The sequence below is a fragment of the Pipra filicauda genome, unplaced genomic scaffold (assembly GCF_003945595.2).
Source record: "Pipra filicauda isolate LSUMZ 115617 unplaced genomic scaffold, ASM394559v2 scaffold194_size2289513_pilon, whole genome shotgun sequence".
NCBI lineage: Eukaryota > Metazoa > Chordata > Aves > Passeriformes > Pipridae > Pipra > Pipra filicauda.
Genome location: NW_024104303.1, coordinates 632,240 through 648,943, shown reverse-complemented (window position 1 = coordinate 648,943; position 16,704 = coordinate 632,240). Strand labels below are relative to the sequence as shown.

At 38.1% G+C, this 16,704-nt stretch overlaps 1 protein-coding gene across 1 annotated transcript in view; it reads left to right on the top strand.

Annotated features, from left to right (window-relative positions):
• Positions 1 to 15,633, top strand: part of TEK (TEK receptor tyrosine kinase) — a 37,213-nt gene extending 21,580 nt beyond the window's left edge. Inside the window, exons 6-23 of the mRNA XM_027715130.2 lie at positions 423 to 563; positions 761 to 889; positions 1,538 to 1,692; positions 1,968 to 2,109; positions 2,487 to 2,648; positions 3,464 to 3,598; positions 4,342 to 4,635; positions 5,904 to 6,203; positions 6,693 to 6,850; positions 8,128 to 8,338; positions 9,245 to 9,355; positions 9,671 to 9,861; positions 10,243 to 10,356; positions 11,300 to 11,370; positions 11,952 to 11,992; positions 13,113 to 13,209; positions 13,474 to 13,573; positions 13,685 to 15,633. Coding sequence (XP_027570931.1) covers positions 423 to 563; positions 761 to 889; positions 1,538 to 1,692; positions 1,968 to 2,109; positions 2,487 to 2,648; positions 3,464 to 3,598; positions 4,342 to 4,635; positions 5,904 to 6,203; positions 6,693 to 6,850; positions 8,128 to 8,338; positions 9,245 to 9,355; positions 9,671 to 9,861; positions 10,243 to 10,356; positions 11,300 to 11,370; positions 11,952 to 11,992; positions 13,113 to 13,209; positions 13,474 to 13,573; positions 13,685 to 13,759 — 2,627 coding nt within the window. The 3' untranslated portion in view covers positions 13,760 to 15,633. The remainder of the gene's footprint in view (positions 1 to 422; positions 564 to 760; positions 890 to 1,537; positions 1,693 to 1,967; positions 2,110 to 2,486; positions 2,649 to 3,463; positions 3,599 to 4,341; positions 4,636 to 5,903; positions 6,204 to 6,692; positions 6,851 to 8,127; positions 8,339 to 9,244; positions 9,356 to 9,670; positions 9,862 to 10,242; positions 10,357 to 11,299; positions 11,371 to 11,951; positions 11,993 to 13,112; positions 13,210 to 13,473; positions 13,574 to 13,684) is intronic.
• The last annotated feature ends 1,071 nt before the right edge of the window (positions 15,634 to 16,704 follow it).

Here is a 16,704-nt window from a genome sequence, read left to right as displayed (position 1 = left end):
TGCTCTTATCATAAAAGCAAAAACTTTTATCATAAACTGCTTGAGATCAGCAGCTTCATATGTACTGACCTCTAAGAAAAATATTTGGTTTTCATGGCACTCTTTGTCTATTTTACATTAAAAGGGCTTATAAAGAGGTTTTATTGCTGCAGCTGTGTCACCTCCTATCCAAAGCAAGAGGTATTTGGCTGATAGATCCTCACAGTGAGAGAGTTATGTTTGTTTCTGCTGTCAGTATTTACCTTTAGAACAGTTGTGGCTTAAGTTGCTATGGTTGTTAATATATATGGTATCTGAATGGTCAAAGCGATATTTTTTATTTAAATTCAACTTTTCTCTTGTCTAAAGCTGTATCATTAGAAGCACTAGATCTTTTATGGACAGTGCTGTTGGCTTATACTTTCAATCTCTCCCTCCAACAGCTTGTGGAGCCAACATGTTTGGCAAAACATGTGAAGAGAGTTGTAAAGAAAATTATGGCTGCAGAAACTATATGTTCTGTCTACCGGATCCATATGGTTGTTCTTGTGCCACAGGATGGATGGGACTGGAGTGTGATAAAGGTATATTAAAATAAAAAAAAAAAAAGAAGTGGTGTTCTGAACATAGGAAATACAGAGGGGAACTAACAGGATTTTAGGTAATAGGTAGGATTTTTTACAGTCGTGATTTTACAAGTCAAGTTTCAATCATGAGACCGAAAACTAGTGGAAGACATTTTCTAGTACCTTTGCACTAACTGGAACATTTGTACTTGCAGAATGCAAACCTGGTTTTTATGGGTCGGATTGCAAACTTAAATGCAATTGTCACAATCGAGGGACATGTGACAGATTTAAGGGCTGCATCTGCTCCTTCGGATGGCATGGTCTGCAATGTGAAAAAGAAGGTAAAGCAAGGTAACACGGTAGTAAATGGCTTTTCCAGTGTAACTGAAACAGATCCTAATGCTGGTAGAGCATTACCACTCCAGGCTGGTATCCTTGGTCTGCCCATTACATTCCAGGGGCCCAGACAGTTCTGTACAACCTCGCTGCAATACAGTGTTTTGAGCCTCTGACCTATATGTTGCATTTATCAGGATGATATGCTATCAATTAATCTGATTTTGCTTTCATTAGGGGTAGATTTTCAAGCTTTACTCCATAGGATTTGACACTGACCTTAACATCAATCACTGACAGAAGCTGTACATCCAGCTTTTTTTTATAAACAGACAAAATGGAAAGCAAGTAGACACTGTACATTCAGAATATGTGTGCAATGTTTTGCCATGGCTAGGCTGCCTGTGCTTTGAATGTCAGTGAGAAAGAGAGAAGAGGGGTGGGGAAAAGAAAGAAGAGGCCTTATTCCTTCTCATATTTAGGATGTAAAAATGCTGACTACGGTAAGTCTGATTCTTGCATATGCTGACACGAGGGAAAGCAGAACCAGTCACCCACAACTGCCTGTGCTTATTGTACACCTAAACCTGTTTTGGTCCTGTTTCCTTAAAGTTCTCTCTGAATGATGACATAGTACCATATATCTTCTGTAGGTTCAGCAGATCTTTCACCCCAGATAGAAAACTTACTAGATCCCGTAGAGCTCAATTCTGGTGCTGAGTTCAAGCCATTTTGTATAGCAACTGGGAAGCCACTTCCTAAATCTGAAGAATTCAAACTTTTGAAGCAAGATGGAACCGTCCTAAGGGTAGGTTCCTGATTAATTGCTTTCTCTTATTTCTGCTGTTTATATTGACTTTATCTGTAGTTAATGAACACTGATGTTTTCAAGCATAATGTGAAATTTTGATATCCTGAGGTACCCTATGAATGCCCATATGAAACTTATGGAATTGGCCATTTCAGATGCTTTTTATCGATACCACTAAACTCAAGATGAGTTTCTTAATTGTGAGAAAGTATCACTGGAATATTCCAAAATGCTCACATTTTTTATGCCCTGTACATGTTTTGTCATTTCAGCCTGCCCGAATTTCCACCAGTAATCGCTCTGAAGCCATGTTTACAATTAATCGAATCCAACCCCGTGATACAGGAACCTGGGTTTGCAGTGTGCAGACAGTAGCAGGAATGGCAGAGAAACCATTTCAAGTTACAGTCAAAGGTAAAAGCAAGAATCTCTTCAAGACTCTTTGTCTCTCTAATTTTAAGCACAGCTTTACACCTGGCAGAGCCTTCTGTTCTCTTCACTGAGGGATAAGGTCTGAATAAACGTCTACAGTCAGAATATGAACAGAAACTCTCTATAAGCAACATACAAATTATGTATATTGAAAAAAATAAGTGTGATGGTAAGGTTTAGAAGAATACCCACTTTTTTTTTTTTAAATATCTAAACTGTCAGCTTTAGGGAGTAAAGCCCTATCTACTTTGTGAGAGTTTTGAAGAACATCTCCCATTTCCCTGCAGATTTAGGATATACCAGAGTCTTACTGGTAGAGGGAGCTAAAAGGCTGGTTTAATACTTGCATTCTTGTTCAGTTCCTCCTGTGCCACAGTATCCCCCAAGACTGACAGACAGTGGACATAATTTTCTCATCATTAATATCAATGCTGAGTTACATCTTGGAGATGGACCTGTTGTGTCAACAAAACTTCTTTACAAACCAGCAAAACGTTATCAGTCCTGGATGTCTGTGGAAGGTAAGATGGCGTTCTTTAATTTCTTTAAACGGAAATTTCAGCTGAGAACTGAAACACCACGTGGTGTCTTTTCTTGATTAGACTGAAAAGACTCTTTAGTGCATAGCAGTTGATTCTTTTATGACTGGATGTGTGACTCTGTTTAACACTAAACATAATGTTCATGTGAATGTGGCACACCAACAGTGGTCAAAAGTGTATATTCAGTTTACAGGAACCAAAGGTTTTCCCCTCCTTCCCTATGATTAACTGCACTTACTGCTCCACCTAGCTGTTAAAAACTCCTATGTAAGCAGCAGGTTTTCAAAAGTAGTGAGCAGTGTGGAGATGTCTTGGAGCATCTACCATCTTGCTTCATGTCAATTGTGCCCCTGGTGAGATAAATAACTTACCAAAATATTTGTCAGGAATTGTATGGGTAGAATGAAGTCTGCTTATGAGTTAGATGACCTCTTCCAGCTATGCTTAAACATTTTATGCATGGCTTAAAATACTAGACAAAACATTACAGGAACTTTAACAAGTAAACAACTACTGTTATTAATTCAGCATAATGAAAGATCTGCATACACAGTGCACACTGCCTAAGCAACAAGTCTTGTTTTGTCCTGAAAGAAGGGCAGATGAACAAGTACTGGGTTGGAGCTCAACTTAAAAATATTTATTTCATACTTCTAAATAGTTTATCTTAGTGAATCAGGAAAAGCAACAAAAAACTGAGCCTGAGTATTTTATCTTATATTTCCAAACCTTTACTTTCTTAACATATTTCAGCATGGACCACAGCTTTACTTTCTTTTGACTTTTGTTGTCAGTAAAAGGCGCAACTAAAAGACTGGACAATCTGGAACCCAAAACAGAATATCAGTTCTGTGTTCAGCTGAGTCGACAAGGGGAAGGTGGGGAAGGCCATCCTGGACCACAGGCTAGCTTCACAACAGCTGCACTTGGTAAGTCACATCTTGGGTTTTCACAAATGGGGTGTTCCGGCTGTTATCTGTGGTCTGTCCCCTGATCTCTGCCAGAGCACTTCCATTTAAGCAAAGAAGGCTGGACCTGAAGTAGAGTCCTTCAAAATAACCTCAGGCACAGGGATTAAAAAAAAAAAAAAAAAAAGTAAGGAAAAACCAAAGCCAAAAAACTGAGGTGAAGAAAACCACAAAAAGGCAGCTATTATTTTCCCTGATTTACAGATGAGGGATTTGGGAATGGAAAATTTATATATTTTGTCTGGCTAGGCAGCAGAGTTGGAGGTACAAATCACTTCTTCTGCAGTTTTTTCTCTTAGTGTTAGATAAATTTGCTTTAAAAATGAAGAAGTTTGAAAAAGCGGGAAAGATTTTAGTCCACTGAGGATAGATCTCAATCTGAATACAGACATACAAAATAAATGAGGATTGCACCAGGAGCTATCTAACAAGACAACAACACAGTTGGTTTCTCACATCTAAAAAGTGCATCTGCAACACCAGCTCACTGAAGATAAGCTTTTGTTGGCACAACAGCTATTGATAAGATACTGTGGGACTATCAGTATCTCTTAGATGTAACTTCTGCCAAATTGTGTGGGGTGTCTGAATTACCCTATGTCACCCCAAGCTAGGGCAAGAGGTTGGGAATAACTGGTACTCCTATTTTAGCTTACATACCAGACATGAAATGTTGTTCCCTGTTTCACTGTGGCTTTTCCAAGGTCTTCCTCCACCAGAAGGTCTCACTCTCTTTCCAAAAAGTATGACATCACTGAATTTGTCATGGCATCCTTTAACACTGAGGACAGAGGAGGACATTCGTGTTGAAGTGGAAAGGAAGAGCGTGAATGACAACGGTGACGAGAGCAGTGTTATTACTCAAGTGCCAGGAAATATGTCCACCCTGATCATTAAAGATCTTGAGCCTAGACAGCAATACATGTGCAGGGTACGGGTGAACACCAGGTCCCAAGGAGAATGGAGCAACTATCTGTATGCATGGACTTTCAGTGACAGTAAGTGCTGATTCACATCCTTCTGTTTAATTCTTCATCTTTCCCCCAGTGATCAGACTGATTGTCACTTGATGACTATGTTAAATATAATCCTTTGCCTTGGTAACACTTAGTTCCTGACGATCACTTGTGGTTGTTATTGCTATTATTTTGAAAGTTCAGTGTCCAAAGAAATTCTTCTTTTGGAAATTATCAGGAACTAATAATGATTTTTTTTTTAATGGAAAAAAAAAAAAGGCTTGAGAATCCACATCTTCATTCCAGTGCAACTCATGCTTCTGACACACATAGCATTTTTTCCTCCTCAGAATGATGGGCCATGAGAGTTCACTACTCCAAGCTCTTTTATTACACAATTCAGCTATGACAATACAGAAATAGTCAGCACTTAAAGAAGAGGAGAAGATGTAATGCAAGGTAAAACCCCTGTGAGTAAAGAGTAGTTAAGTGTGCTATACTGAAGACCACCCTTGAATTCCCTGATTGAGAGCAGTGTGCTTTCATAACGCCACAACAAATGCCCTATCTGCATGAAGTACCATCTGAACAGCTGTCCATCTGAATGGCTGATGGGTGCCACTGCCCATACCACACGCTGGAAAGATGTGCTCCTTACAAGTCACGTGAGGATGCCCTCACTGAGATCCTACATGTGTTAACAGAAGTATCAATGGCTGTCATGGGACACTCCAGTTTCCTGAGCTCTGACGCCAAACTGCAGTAAGAAAAGCATAAGGTTACTGTTTTCCATGAGAAGGTACTTAGCTCAGCAGCCATGGCTGCGTCCACAAGTGTAGCACTCACCCCTGCTGGTGGTTTTCTGATTAAATGTTTGGAAATGTTGGTACTGATTTTCCTTCTTTCTAACAGGCTGTATCCTGACAGGTAATTGCTTCTCAAAGCAGCGAAAGTATGGGACATGGGAATTACAAGGGAATGATGATTCAGTATAGAAAGAAATTAACCCTTTCTGCATTAATCTGAAAGTAATTTTGGTGTGCTTGCATACAGACCAGATAATGTATATCTTCATCCAAAGACATTATACCAAAGTCCACTCCAACCTCTGCTGGAAGTATGGAGTATTATAACAAGAGTGGCAGCACATCAAGTTCATAAAACTTGCATTCAGTTACCATAACTCATCAACAAAATTCTGCTTCTGTTTAGCACAGCAAAAGCGCTGAGGAAAATGTTTTGCTCTCTGTGAGAAGGAGAAAGAGATGGATGTATACTCCAATGCTCTCTGTGTTTGTGTTTGTTCTCAGGAATCCCTCCTGCACCATACAACATCAGATTTTCTAACACCACAGACACATCCTCAGTCATCTCTTGGACAGCTGCTGAGGGTCACTCCATCTCCTCCATCATCATCAGCTACAAAATTTATGGCAAGGCTGAGTACAACCACATCGATATTATCATAAAGAACACCAGCATTACTCAGTATCACCTCAAGGGCCTTGAGCCAAACACAGTGTACCAAGTTCAGGTTAATGCTCAAAACAACATTGGCTTGAGCAACCCAAACACGTCGTTTGAACTGAAGACTCTTCCAGAAACTAAAGGTTGGTTAATCCACCACACTGGACTTGCATAAACCATGTCTGGTGGTATAAACTAGCTAAGACAGGGTCATAATATTAATTTTTTAATTTTAGTTTTCTTTTGCTCTTAACTTTGACATACAACACAGCACCACTGAAATTCAATTCTTAGTTCACCGCATGGCATTGGTGAAGTGACAACATCCACAATTTGTGTGGATCCACTAGAAAGGGCCCAACAGCTCATAAATTAAAGAATCGTCATATAATAGGTCTATTAGATCGCTGAATGTGACCTCAACTCTGCTCTGACAGAATGCAACAGAATCTGCAGGTGCTCATAAACACAGAACTCAGTGAGCATCCAATGTATGTGACATTTTTTGCAAAACAAAGAGATGCCTCCTTATGTCTTTAAACAGTTTACAAGGCAGGACTGTTTAGCTATACATTGCTAATGTATAGCTAAATTCAGAACAATGATGAACTCCTTATGTGCTTCCTCAACAGCTCCCTATGAATCAAAAGGAGGCAAAATGCTGCTCATTGCTATCCTTGGCTCTGCAGGGATGACCTGTGTAACAATTCTCCTGGCCTTTCTCATCATGTTGCAGTTAAAGAGAGCCAACTTCCAGCGTCGAATGGCTCAGGCTTTCCAAAATGTGGTGGTGGGTTTCCAGTTTTCCTGTGTCAATTTGCTTATTAACTTTAGCTCATATTTTCCCCCCTTTTTTTTTTCCCATTTCTTTTTCCTGAAAAATTTCCTTCCCAAATACTGTCTTCTCTTCATGTGTGTAATTAGTACTGTTGTTGTAAAACTTTTCTGCTAGTGACCCCAGAGCTAAAGGAATCACAGTTATAGGCTATGAGGTAGAAAAGCTGGCTTGAAGAAAGTTGCACATCATTTCCCTTGCTCCCTTTTCTGCCTTGTCACACCTGTGTATGTCAAGTATCAAGTCAAACAGAATGGAGGAGCCTGTTCTCCCTATACAGTCATACCTGCTTTTGAAAACTACCATATATTTAGAGTTGCTTTTGAGCATCAGCAACTGCTGGTGAGTGCTGGTCCATTTTCAATCTAAGGACAGCAAAGCAGGACCAGTCAACAGTGACATCATAGTTCTGGCTGGGAGGAAATTGCTTAAAGTTGTTAACATTACATGGAGATATCTCTTTCTTTATACACATGTATATATTTGTATCCTGCTGTAGTCTCCTTATCATTCTGCTTTCCAGTGCTTTTTCCTCACTTCAGAGGGGAACCTGTGAAGCAAAATGAAACTGGGCCAAAGAGCTCCTACATAGGTATTTGAAAAGGTTGTTTCATGAACAGGGAGCCAGGGGTTCATCCAAACAGATGATCAGTCCCCAGGCCACACAGAATAGCTTTGGTTCCTTGTCCTGAAACTTTTCCCACAGAAGTATTTAATGAGAATGTGTAACTGAACAGAAGATGTCTCTTGGAGATGGAGATGTCGCCTCCTTATGGAGAAGATAATTTCCTCTCTCTTTTTATTTCCTTTCTACTTCTTGCCTCACTCTTCCTACTGAGCTTAACCAACAGAATTTAATGAAGCCTAATATGAGATAAATCTCAAACCTGAGACTTAAAATTGGGTTTAAATCAGTTTTTCACTTTATTTTTGCCTATGTCCTTCACCTCCAAGATGATTATAAATTTGGTCAGGTGACCCAGGTCTATAAAGGTACTTACACATAAATTATGAGTCTGAATAATTTTGTGGATCTAGGCAGAACTGCTTGTTGCAGTTTGTGTCTAAAGTAGGTGTAAATGCCCAATGTACTCACTTATGTGTAAGTAAGAGATGGATTGGGCTCTGTATGTGTATATGAGTGAGCACACAGGTATTTGGGAAAGGTAACCAGAGCATTGCTCAGTGAAGTAGAAATCACAGTTAATATCATTTACTTAACTCTGTTGCAGAGGGAAGAACCAGCTGTACAGTTTAACTCAGGTACTCTCACTCTGAGCAGGAAAGCCAAAAACAGTCCAGATCCCACTATATATCCAGTTCTTGAGTGGAATGACATAAAATTTCAAGATGTGATTGGGGAAGGTAACTTTGGGCAAGTCCTGAAAGCACGCATTAAGAAAGACGGCTTACGCATGGATGCTGCAATAAAAAGGATGAAAGGTAGTAAAGAGCAGAAATTCTGTGACTTAAGAATTTTCTCGGCTGTTTATTTCAATTGTTTCTCTGTCATATGAAATGCTTAATAGCCCTCTTCTAAAGCCAAAATAAATATTCAAAGTTGCTAGTTAAGTTGTATCAGCTGTTGCTAGGCCAAGAGTTGTCAGACTTTATTTCTGCATGGTCAAGTTGGTTTCTATTTCTCCTTAATGGTTAATATCATTAACTATCATGTGTTTTTCAATTCGCAGTTCATTATGAACTTCATGTGAGTTCATCTGCAAAGTGGAATGCATTTAATAGAGTGAAGCACAGAGCTAGTCTTGGGGCACAGCATTTGCTCATCTTGCTTTACCGTAGCCATTCAGAGACAACTGTATCTATACATCCATATGTACACACACCATCAGGGTCATTCCTTTTCTTCTTATTCATTGGCATTCCAGACAGAACTAGAATACATGCAATATTGCAAGAATGTGCATATTTTATTGTAATTCACTAGATCATTATCTAGGCAAATCAAGAGACACTCTTAAGTAAGATGATTAATGTAATAAGAGCCAAGGTCTGCATGCAGGCAGAAATAATCAACAGCAGAGATATGGAAAGATTTTTAAGCAGCTAGTTTTCATATGATCTGCTACAACATTTTACATTCTCAAATAGAAGAGAAGTGACATGGTATATTAAAGATGCGGATTGCTGCTACAGACATTAGGTTCTGACATTTCTCCTTTGATTGAAAAAAATCTCACTTTTTTCAGTAAATACTGATGTACCTTAGAGTTTTTTATCGGGGTTGAAGCAGTAGTGGCCCAGGCATCTCAGAGTACTCATAATAAAAAACAACATGGTTAAAAATTCAGTTCAAAGAAAAACGTAAATGCATGCTTATATGATTTTCAGAGTATGCGTCAAAAGATGATCACAGGGATTTTGCTGGAGAACTTGAAGTTCTTTGTAAACTTGGTCATCATCCCAACATCATAAATCTTTTGGGAGCCTGTGAACATAGGGGTAAGATACTCTTGAATACATGAACTTTAAAATCCCCCATAGTACCATCCATACAGGCCATAGAAACACTAGCTCATAAGCAGGTCTGTCTGCAACATTTGTTCAAAAGACAAATAAACTTGTGTTTGGATATACAAGCTATCCTTCAGAACTTATGTTCATCAATAGCTCTAAATTCTCCTCTACTTCTAGAAATTAGCCTGTTTGGTGTTTCCCCTCTGGTCTGTTTTATGTTTATTTCTTTTTTCACTCAAGGCAGACTATTACTGACCATCTTTTAATCTGTGATATGCTCACTATCTGATGTTTCACTAGGATATCTTTACCTGGCTATTGAATATGCCCCCCATGGAAATTTACTGGACTTCCTTCGGAAAAGTAGAGTACTAGAGACAGACCCAGCATTTGCTATTGCCAACAGTACTGCATCTACACTTTCCTCTCAGCAACTTCTGCATTTTGCAGCAGATGTTGCCAGAGGGATGGACTACTTGAGCCAGAAACAGGTCAGTCTTCAATGCTCTACCCACTGAAAGCAAAGGAAATAATTTTTTTGAGACTATATCTTTTAACAAAATCAATATAAGGTTTTAATTTTAGGTTCTATAGCACCCACCAGATGAGATTTATTTTCTTGTCTTCACTTAATCCTATCAGATACTATGTCATGGGGAATCATGAAAGAGGCATTAAAACTTACAGACAACATGGTAGTTAACTGCTTTCATCTTCAGATAAAATTTAAAATGTTCTTGGTAGTGACATACCATGGTAATTAATTTTATGTTCCTACTCTGAATGTTTGCCACTTTCAATATAGCGGTAAAGTAAAGCATGTAAAGCTCACTGATATGGAGGTGATTTTTTTTTTTTGGTATTTATTTTAGTTTATTCACCGAGATTTGGCAGCAAGAAACATCTTGGTGGGAGAAAATTATGTTGCAAAAATAGCTGACTTTGGCTTATCAAGAGGTCAAGAAGTTTATGTTAAGAAGACCATGGTAAGGATCAAAACAAACTGATACAGGCTATTTTCTTAATTTTTGTTTTCTTGTTCCCTACTTTGTGTTTTCGTATAAACAAAAATGCAAACTTATAGGTATTACAGAGCTGATTATTTAAATATTATTCACTAAAATGTAAAATATATATATCATGTTTATTAATAGGCATGTGTTACTTGCAAATAAATTCTTTACCATGATTATAATATAAAACGTAATTTAAAAATTATTTTTGTGAATATGGATGACAGTAAGATAGCTGAGGCAAGCTGGTTTAATTCTATTGAGCAAGGCCAAAGTTAGCAAGAGAGTAACCAGCAAGACAGTGGGTATGTCAGGATCTGTGAGCTGAAAAAACAGCTGCCCAGAGCTAACACTTCGAAAGAGGGAGATGTGTAATAAGTATCATGTAGTTATAGACCAGAAATAGCACTCTGTTGTCAAGGCAACAGGATTAGTCAGAGGCATGCATCATAAGACATCACTTAGGTATTATTTACGTTTTGTTTTGATGCTGGTTGCATAATTTTTTTGTTAACTTTAGTGTGAACTCTCCCTTTGGGAAGCAAATAATAAAATCATGGAATGGCTTGTGTTTGGAAGGGACTTTAAACTTCACATAGTTCTAACCTCCCTGCTGTGGAGAGGGACATTTTCCACTACACCAGATTACTCAGAGTCCCATCCAACCTAGCTTTGAACACTTCTAGGGATGGGCATCCACAGCTTCTCCAGGCAACCTGTGCCAGTGCCTCACCACCCTCACAGTAAAGAATTTCTTCCATAAAAATGCACAACCTGAATACGTTTATCTACTTGATAAAGTTTACTTGCATGAAGTCAGTTTTCATTAAGGTAACACAGAACAATTGTTGGCATACAAATTGCAATATTGCTGTTTCAACCGCCAGCAAATAACCTTTCATGAAATAATTTCCAGGGACGGCTTCCAGTGCGATGGATGGCAATTGAATCTTTGAATTACAGTGTTTATACCACAAATAGTGATGTGTAAGTATATGTTCAAGTGGCATATTTAAAATAAATATTTTTCAATATCAAGGAAAATTTGATAGTCACTGTTAACTCAAAACACTCAGTGGTCATGTCAGCCTGAGTGAGCAAAAGAAAGCAAAAAAATTAAAACTCACAACTAAAAAGTTCCTTTTATTTCTTCATCAGTGTCTGACCAAGTTGTATATTCACAAGCTACTTGGATTTGGACCACTACTTGAGCTACATTTCTCATTTGAAATCAGAAACCTTATGAATCTTTGGGACACCCAGAGGAACTTGGTATTTTAGTTAGTAAATTGAAAATTATATTTGGCAAAGCAATTCTGTAAATACAATATTTGCTGAGAGCTCACAATCTAACAAAGTTCTCTGGTTGACTCCGAGTGGATTACTTTTGCTAATTTTGCTACTTTCTGATCCCGTGCACACTATCATTATACAAAACTTTATAAAAAATATAGAAGAATGTATCACACTTCTCCATGTTCCTTGAATACTAGCAAAACTATCTACCACTTAAAAATACTAAATCTTGTTGCATTCTCGTTGCATTTCATAATATCCCTCTGTTGCAGATGGTCATATGGTGTCCTGTTATGGGAAATTGTTAGTTTAGGTAAGTATCTGAGTTTTGTACTGCAAAATAAACAATCCAAGCCAAGGCAGCTCCATTCACTCAGTCTTTTAAAAAATATTGCTTCACAACGTTTAATTTTTTTTCTGTTTCATTCTACTAAATTTTATTTCACTTCAGTGTACTTGGAAATGCAATTTTCCATTTTAAATGAGAAAGAGCCATAATGTCTGTGTTTTCATTGCACTATAAAACCCAAGCCATACCTAAATATAAACTTTAGCATATCACGTGATATATAGACTTAATCCAATATGTTTTGAGTTTGATGGGTGGCTTTTCCTCAGCCTTTCTGAGTTTTAAGGCAAGACTTACATTTTAATGACCTCACGGGGCAGAGGAGTAATAATCTCCTACTCCAAATATTATTGAAGAAAATTTTTGAACATTGATCTTCAAATAAAATTTAGAGTTGATTTCTGCACATACCTCTATTCATAACGATTGTGGTACAGCCTCAAAACATTCAATGTCGTTGTTTTACATCTCCTTTATGATTTGCCCTGGACATGTGTCCCACAGTCTGCTGGCCAAAAGGTACACACTCGCTGAGGTGCACATTGCATACTGGACTAATCAAGAACTCTGTGTTTCTAACTTGTTTTCAGCTTTCCTTAGTAAATGGGTTTGCACTAGATATGGATGGGAACTAACACACTGCAGTGTGGGAAATCAAGAATAAACTACCAAACACCTGCAGAAAGGAGCAAAACCAGATTGAGAGTAATAGCTCCATGAGTCCATACCTGATCCTATTTACACAATACTAATCAAGGAATGACTTGCCTATTGACACGAAGGCTACTGGAAAAACAGTTCAAATACAATCAGATGCAGGCTCTCAGATTTGTAGAGAAATTTAGACCAGGCCCACAGATGATAAAATCTGATACTTAGTTCTATTTTTCTCTTCAATACTGTGTATCAAGCAGTATGGAAGCATTAACAACAAAAACGTAGCTGCAAAATATTCCCTAACATTGGACGAATTTACCTGTTGCTATGTCAGTCATACTTTTCCATTTCTACTATGAAATTAAACTTTTTTTTTTTTTTGTTAAAACCCCCTTCTGTTTATGACAATGGTTAAACTTTGCCTTAGGTGGAACACCATACTGTGGAATGACATGTGCAGAACTATATGAAAAACTGCCTCAAGGGTACAGACTGGAAAAGCCTCTCAACTGTGACGATGAAGTGTAAGTTCCTGCTTCAGCTCCTACCAGATACTCTGTTCTTTACACAACATGACTGGGCTTTAACTCAAAGAGAGCCTTTTTGCTATTTCCGAGTATGATAAAATTCTTTTCAGACAGTGACCAGCTGTGGAAAATGCAACTTCAGCTATGTATAAATCCATTTTCCTCTGAAAAATGGAATGTGCACAATCTTTCAATAAGCATGAATTTGCAGTTTTAATCTATATATCTAAACTATCAAATGTTGATGTTTGATTTTTAAAGGTATGACTTAATGAGACAGTGCTGGAGAGAGAAACCATACGAAAGACCATCATTTGCTCAGATATTGGTGTCACTGAACAGGATGCTAGAAGAAAGGAAAGTAAGAATGAATTCATAGAAAATAATTAGGCCATGAATAATTTCAATATTATTGAGGTTTCTTGAGGTAATGTACCTTGCATCACACTTTTTCTCTTTATTTCCTTCCCAGACATATGTGAATACTACCCTATATGAGAAGTTTACTTATGCAGGCATTGATTGCTCCGCTGAAGAAGCTGCTTAAGAGGGGACAAATATTCATTCATCAATGGTGTATTGAAGAAAACCAAAATTCAATCTGCTGGAGCCCAAAATGTGATGTGCTGTGTAGAACTGTGTATAGCTCTAACTGTATATAATACATCAATACTGTTTTACTACAGTTACGTATGTGTATATCACACAGTAACCTCTGCCTTCTTAGGCTGTAGAAGTGTATATACTGTTCAGATCAGGAATAGACTGAAGTCATGAAATCTTCTGTTTCATATGCAGGGTTTTCTTTTTTCCTAGTTATGTAGATATAGTGTCCACATACATATTGTAATGCATTAGGTATTGCCATCTTGGGGTTTTTTTATATTTTCCAAGAGCTACTGATAGCAAAGTGGTAACTTATTGCAGTATTCCATTTCATTTCATTGTGTTTCAAACAAAAATGCTAAGATCAGTGCAACAATGAAAGCTGTAATACAGTGTGCTCACCAAGGATAATTAAGAGAGACTCCTATTGGAATGTAAAAGTCGGCTAGTAGAAACGATCTACTTCAAAAATTCTATTCACACCTGTACGATACAAGGCATGCTATTGCTCTTTCATTGCCCAGTTTGATGGTCAGTTTTTGCCCATATGCAAAATATACATATGTTTTGAATTGTTTAATGCTATCAGAGGCAGCCATGCAGCAACTATCACAAAGCATAGGACTGAGGAACATACTACATATTGTCAACCACATTTTTAAATCTGAGACATTCAATTTGTATTTCATGTAATAATTTCACTGCATAATTATAAATTACTACCTACTATATACAAGCAGGGCTTACTTACTTTTGCTTATTTTACTCCCTTATGCAGTCCGCAGTATGGTATGACCTCTTAAAAATATCACATGAAAATGCTTCAAAACAGTGATATTTGACCTGTCACAAATGTCTTTCATCCTTAGGTGACACAAACAGAGGCTTGATTGTCCTGAGCTTCTGATGTCAAGTCAACCAAGAGGGATTCGGTGGACTTATCCTATCCAAATTTCACACATCAGCTAACCTCATGTTTTGCACATGTCATCCCCTCATCCCCTTGTGACTCACCAGCTCATAACTGACCATCGGACCACAGTGACCTCCCAGATGTGTGGATCAGGTCATCCCCTAAGACTTGAAGAAAGATGCTTGAGGGAGTAAAAGATTTCCCCTTATGATACTTACTTTGTGGACGGGTTTTTGATTGGTTACAATATAGGTTTATTACAGCAGAGTATAAACATTACCAACATACACCAGGCTGACTCAAATAGAAGCACCAAGAGCCTTATTAAAAGTGAATAAGCCAACAAACAAGGGTGCTGAGATGACTTGTGCGGCCATGAAATAGGCAGAACTTGCACTGGTGCTAGGCGTAAACTAGGAGTATATTGTTGGGGATTAAAGTAAGTTTACTTATAGAATATTAGATATTAATTGTGTAGGTTTAAGTTTAATTGTAACTTGCTTACAGTTTAGCACGAGTGGGCCCTGTTCAAAACTTAGTGTAGGTGAATTTTAAATGAACTCTGTTCGTTAGCAGGAATTACTAAGCAGGGGAGGAAACAGAGAAAGACTGGTTATCTTCAGATAAGGGTTGAGACCCTGGAGTCCCCCAAGGCTGCCCCAAGATGGAAGATAAGAGCAGCTAATGGCACATGGACATGGAGAAAGAATCCAGTCAGGTATAAGAAGACCCTCAACCATAAATCACCATTGGACCAAGAGGCATGTAACAGGGCACATGAAGAGTGTATGAAGATCTTGTGCACAGACTGTAAGGGTGTAAAGGCCCAGGGATTTCTCTGTTCTGGGTCCCACTCCAGTGGCATCCAGCCCAAGCTGAAATAAACCAACTCTGCCTTGGAACCTAGGGTCTGAACTCTTCTTTCACATTTACAGAGTGCACAGATTCACTCGACCAAGGGACAACTCCAAAACAAAAAAGAGAAACAAATTCAAATATATATTTTTCATAAAAGACTACTTGGCCAGGGTTTTTTGAAGCATGGGCATTGCCTTTTGCAGTCCAACTGGGTCTCTACAGATCAGTGAGGTGAATAAGAACAGATTTCCAATGGGTGTTTTCTAGACTTTCAGGCAAAGCTGCTAACAACTTCTGCTGGAACTGCTCCACTTTATGTACAGAATTTTTCACAGGTCCAAACAGCTTCTTGTCTCACATAATTCTAACAAGCAGACACAACTGACTATTCTGTCACTTGATGTGAACTTCCTCTTCTGTGGCAAATTTTCATATGGACCAATATGTCACATAAGTAAAGAATCAGAGTCATTCATCAACTCAACGGGTTTTAATAATATCTGCATTTTAAGTGCTCAAGTCTCACTGTAAATTTACCTGAAGGGCATTGAAGTACCCTTACAAACATTCTTCATTTCACATTGTTGCATGTATTAACTTTCTAATCTGATGTAATATTTTTTAATTACTATTTAAAAAAAAAACCACACAAAAAATCAGTAGCTCAAATACCCAGCTTGAGATGTCTCTATTCAGTCTACACATCACAGAAGTACATTAGAAGTAATAGAAACTATTAGAAACATCCATTAGTTCTGTTGCAGTCTCAAATATACAAATTGCTTCTACACTTGAAGCATGCACTGGGTACCCCAGGTTAAAGAGCTAGATCTTACCACCTGTTATCCAGTGCTGCAAAGCCCGATTTATGAGGGTAGGTGGTATAAAAAGGTTTTCAGCTTAACCATTAGCAGGTTGTAAATTCTGCTTTCCACAGCATAATACATCAGAACCCTCATTTTTCTGGATGAAAAGTGAGGTATAACTACCCTCAGGGATGTCTGACTTTAGCTAATCCGCTCAATTGCTGTACTTGTCCCAGTCCTCAATTACCCAAAAGGAAGCACACATCTGGCCTTAAGTGGCAGGGATATTTAATTCTTACTTCTCTGTGG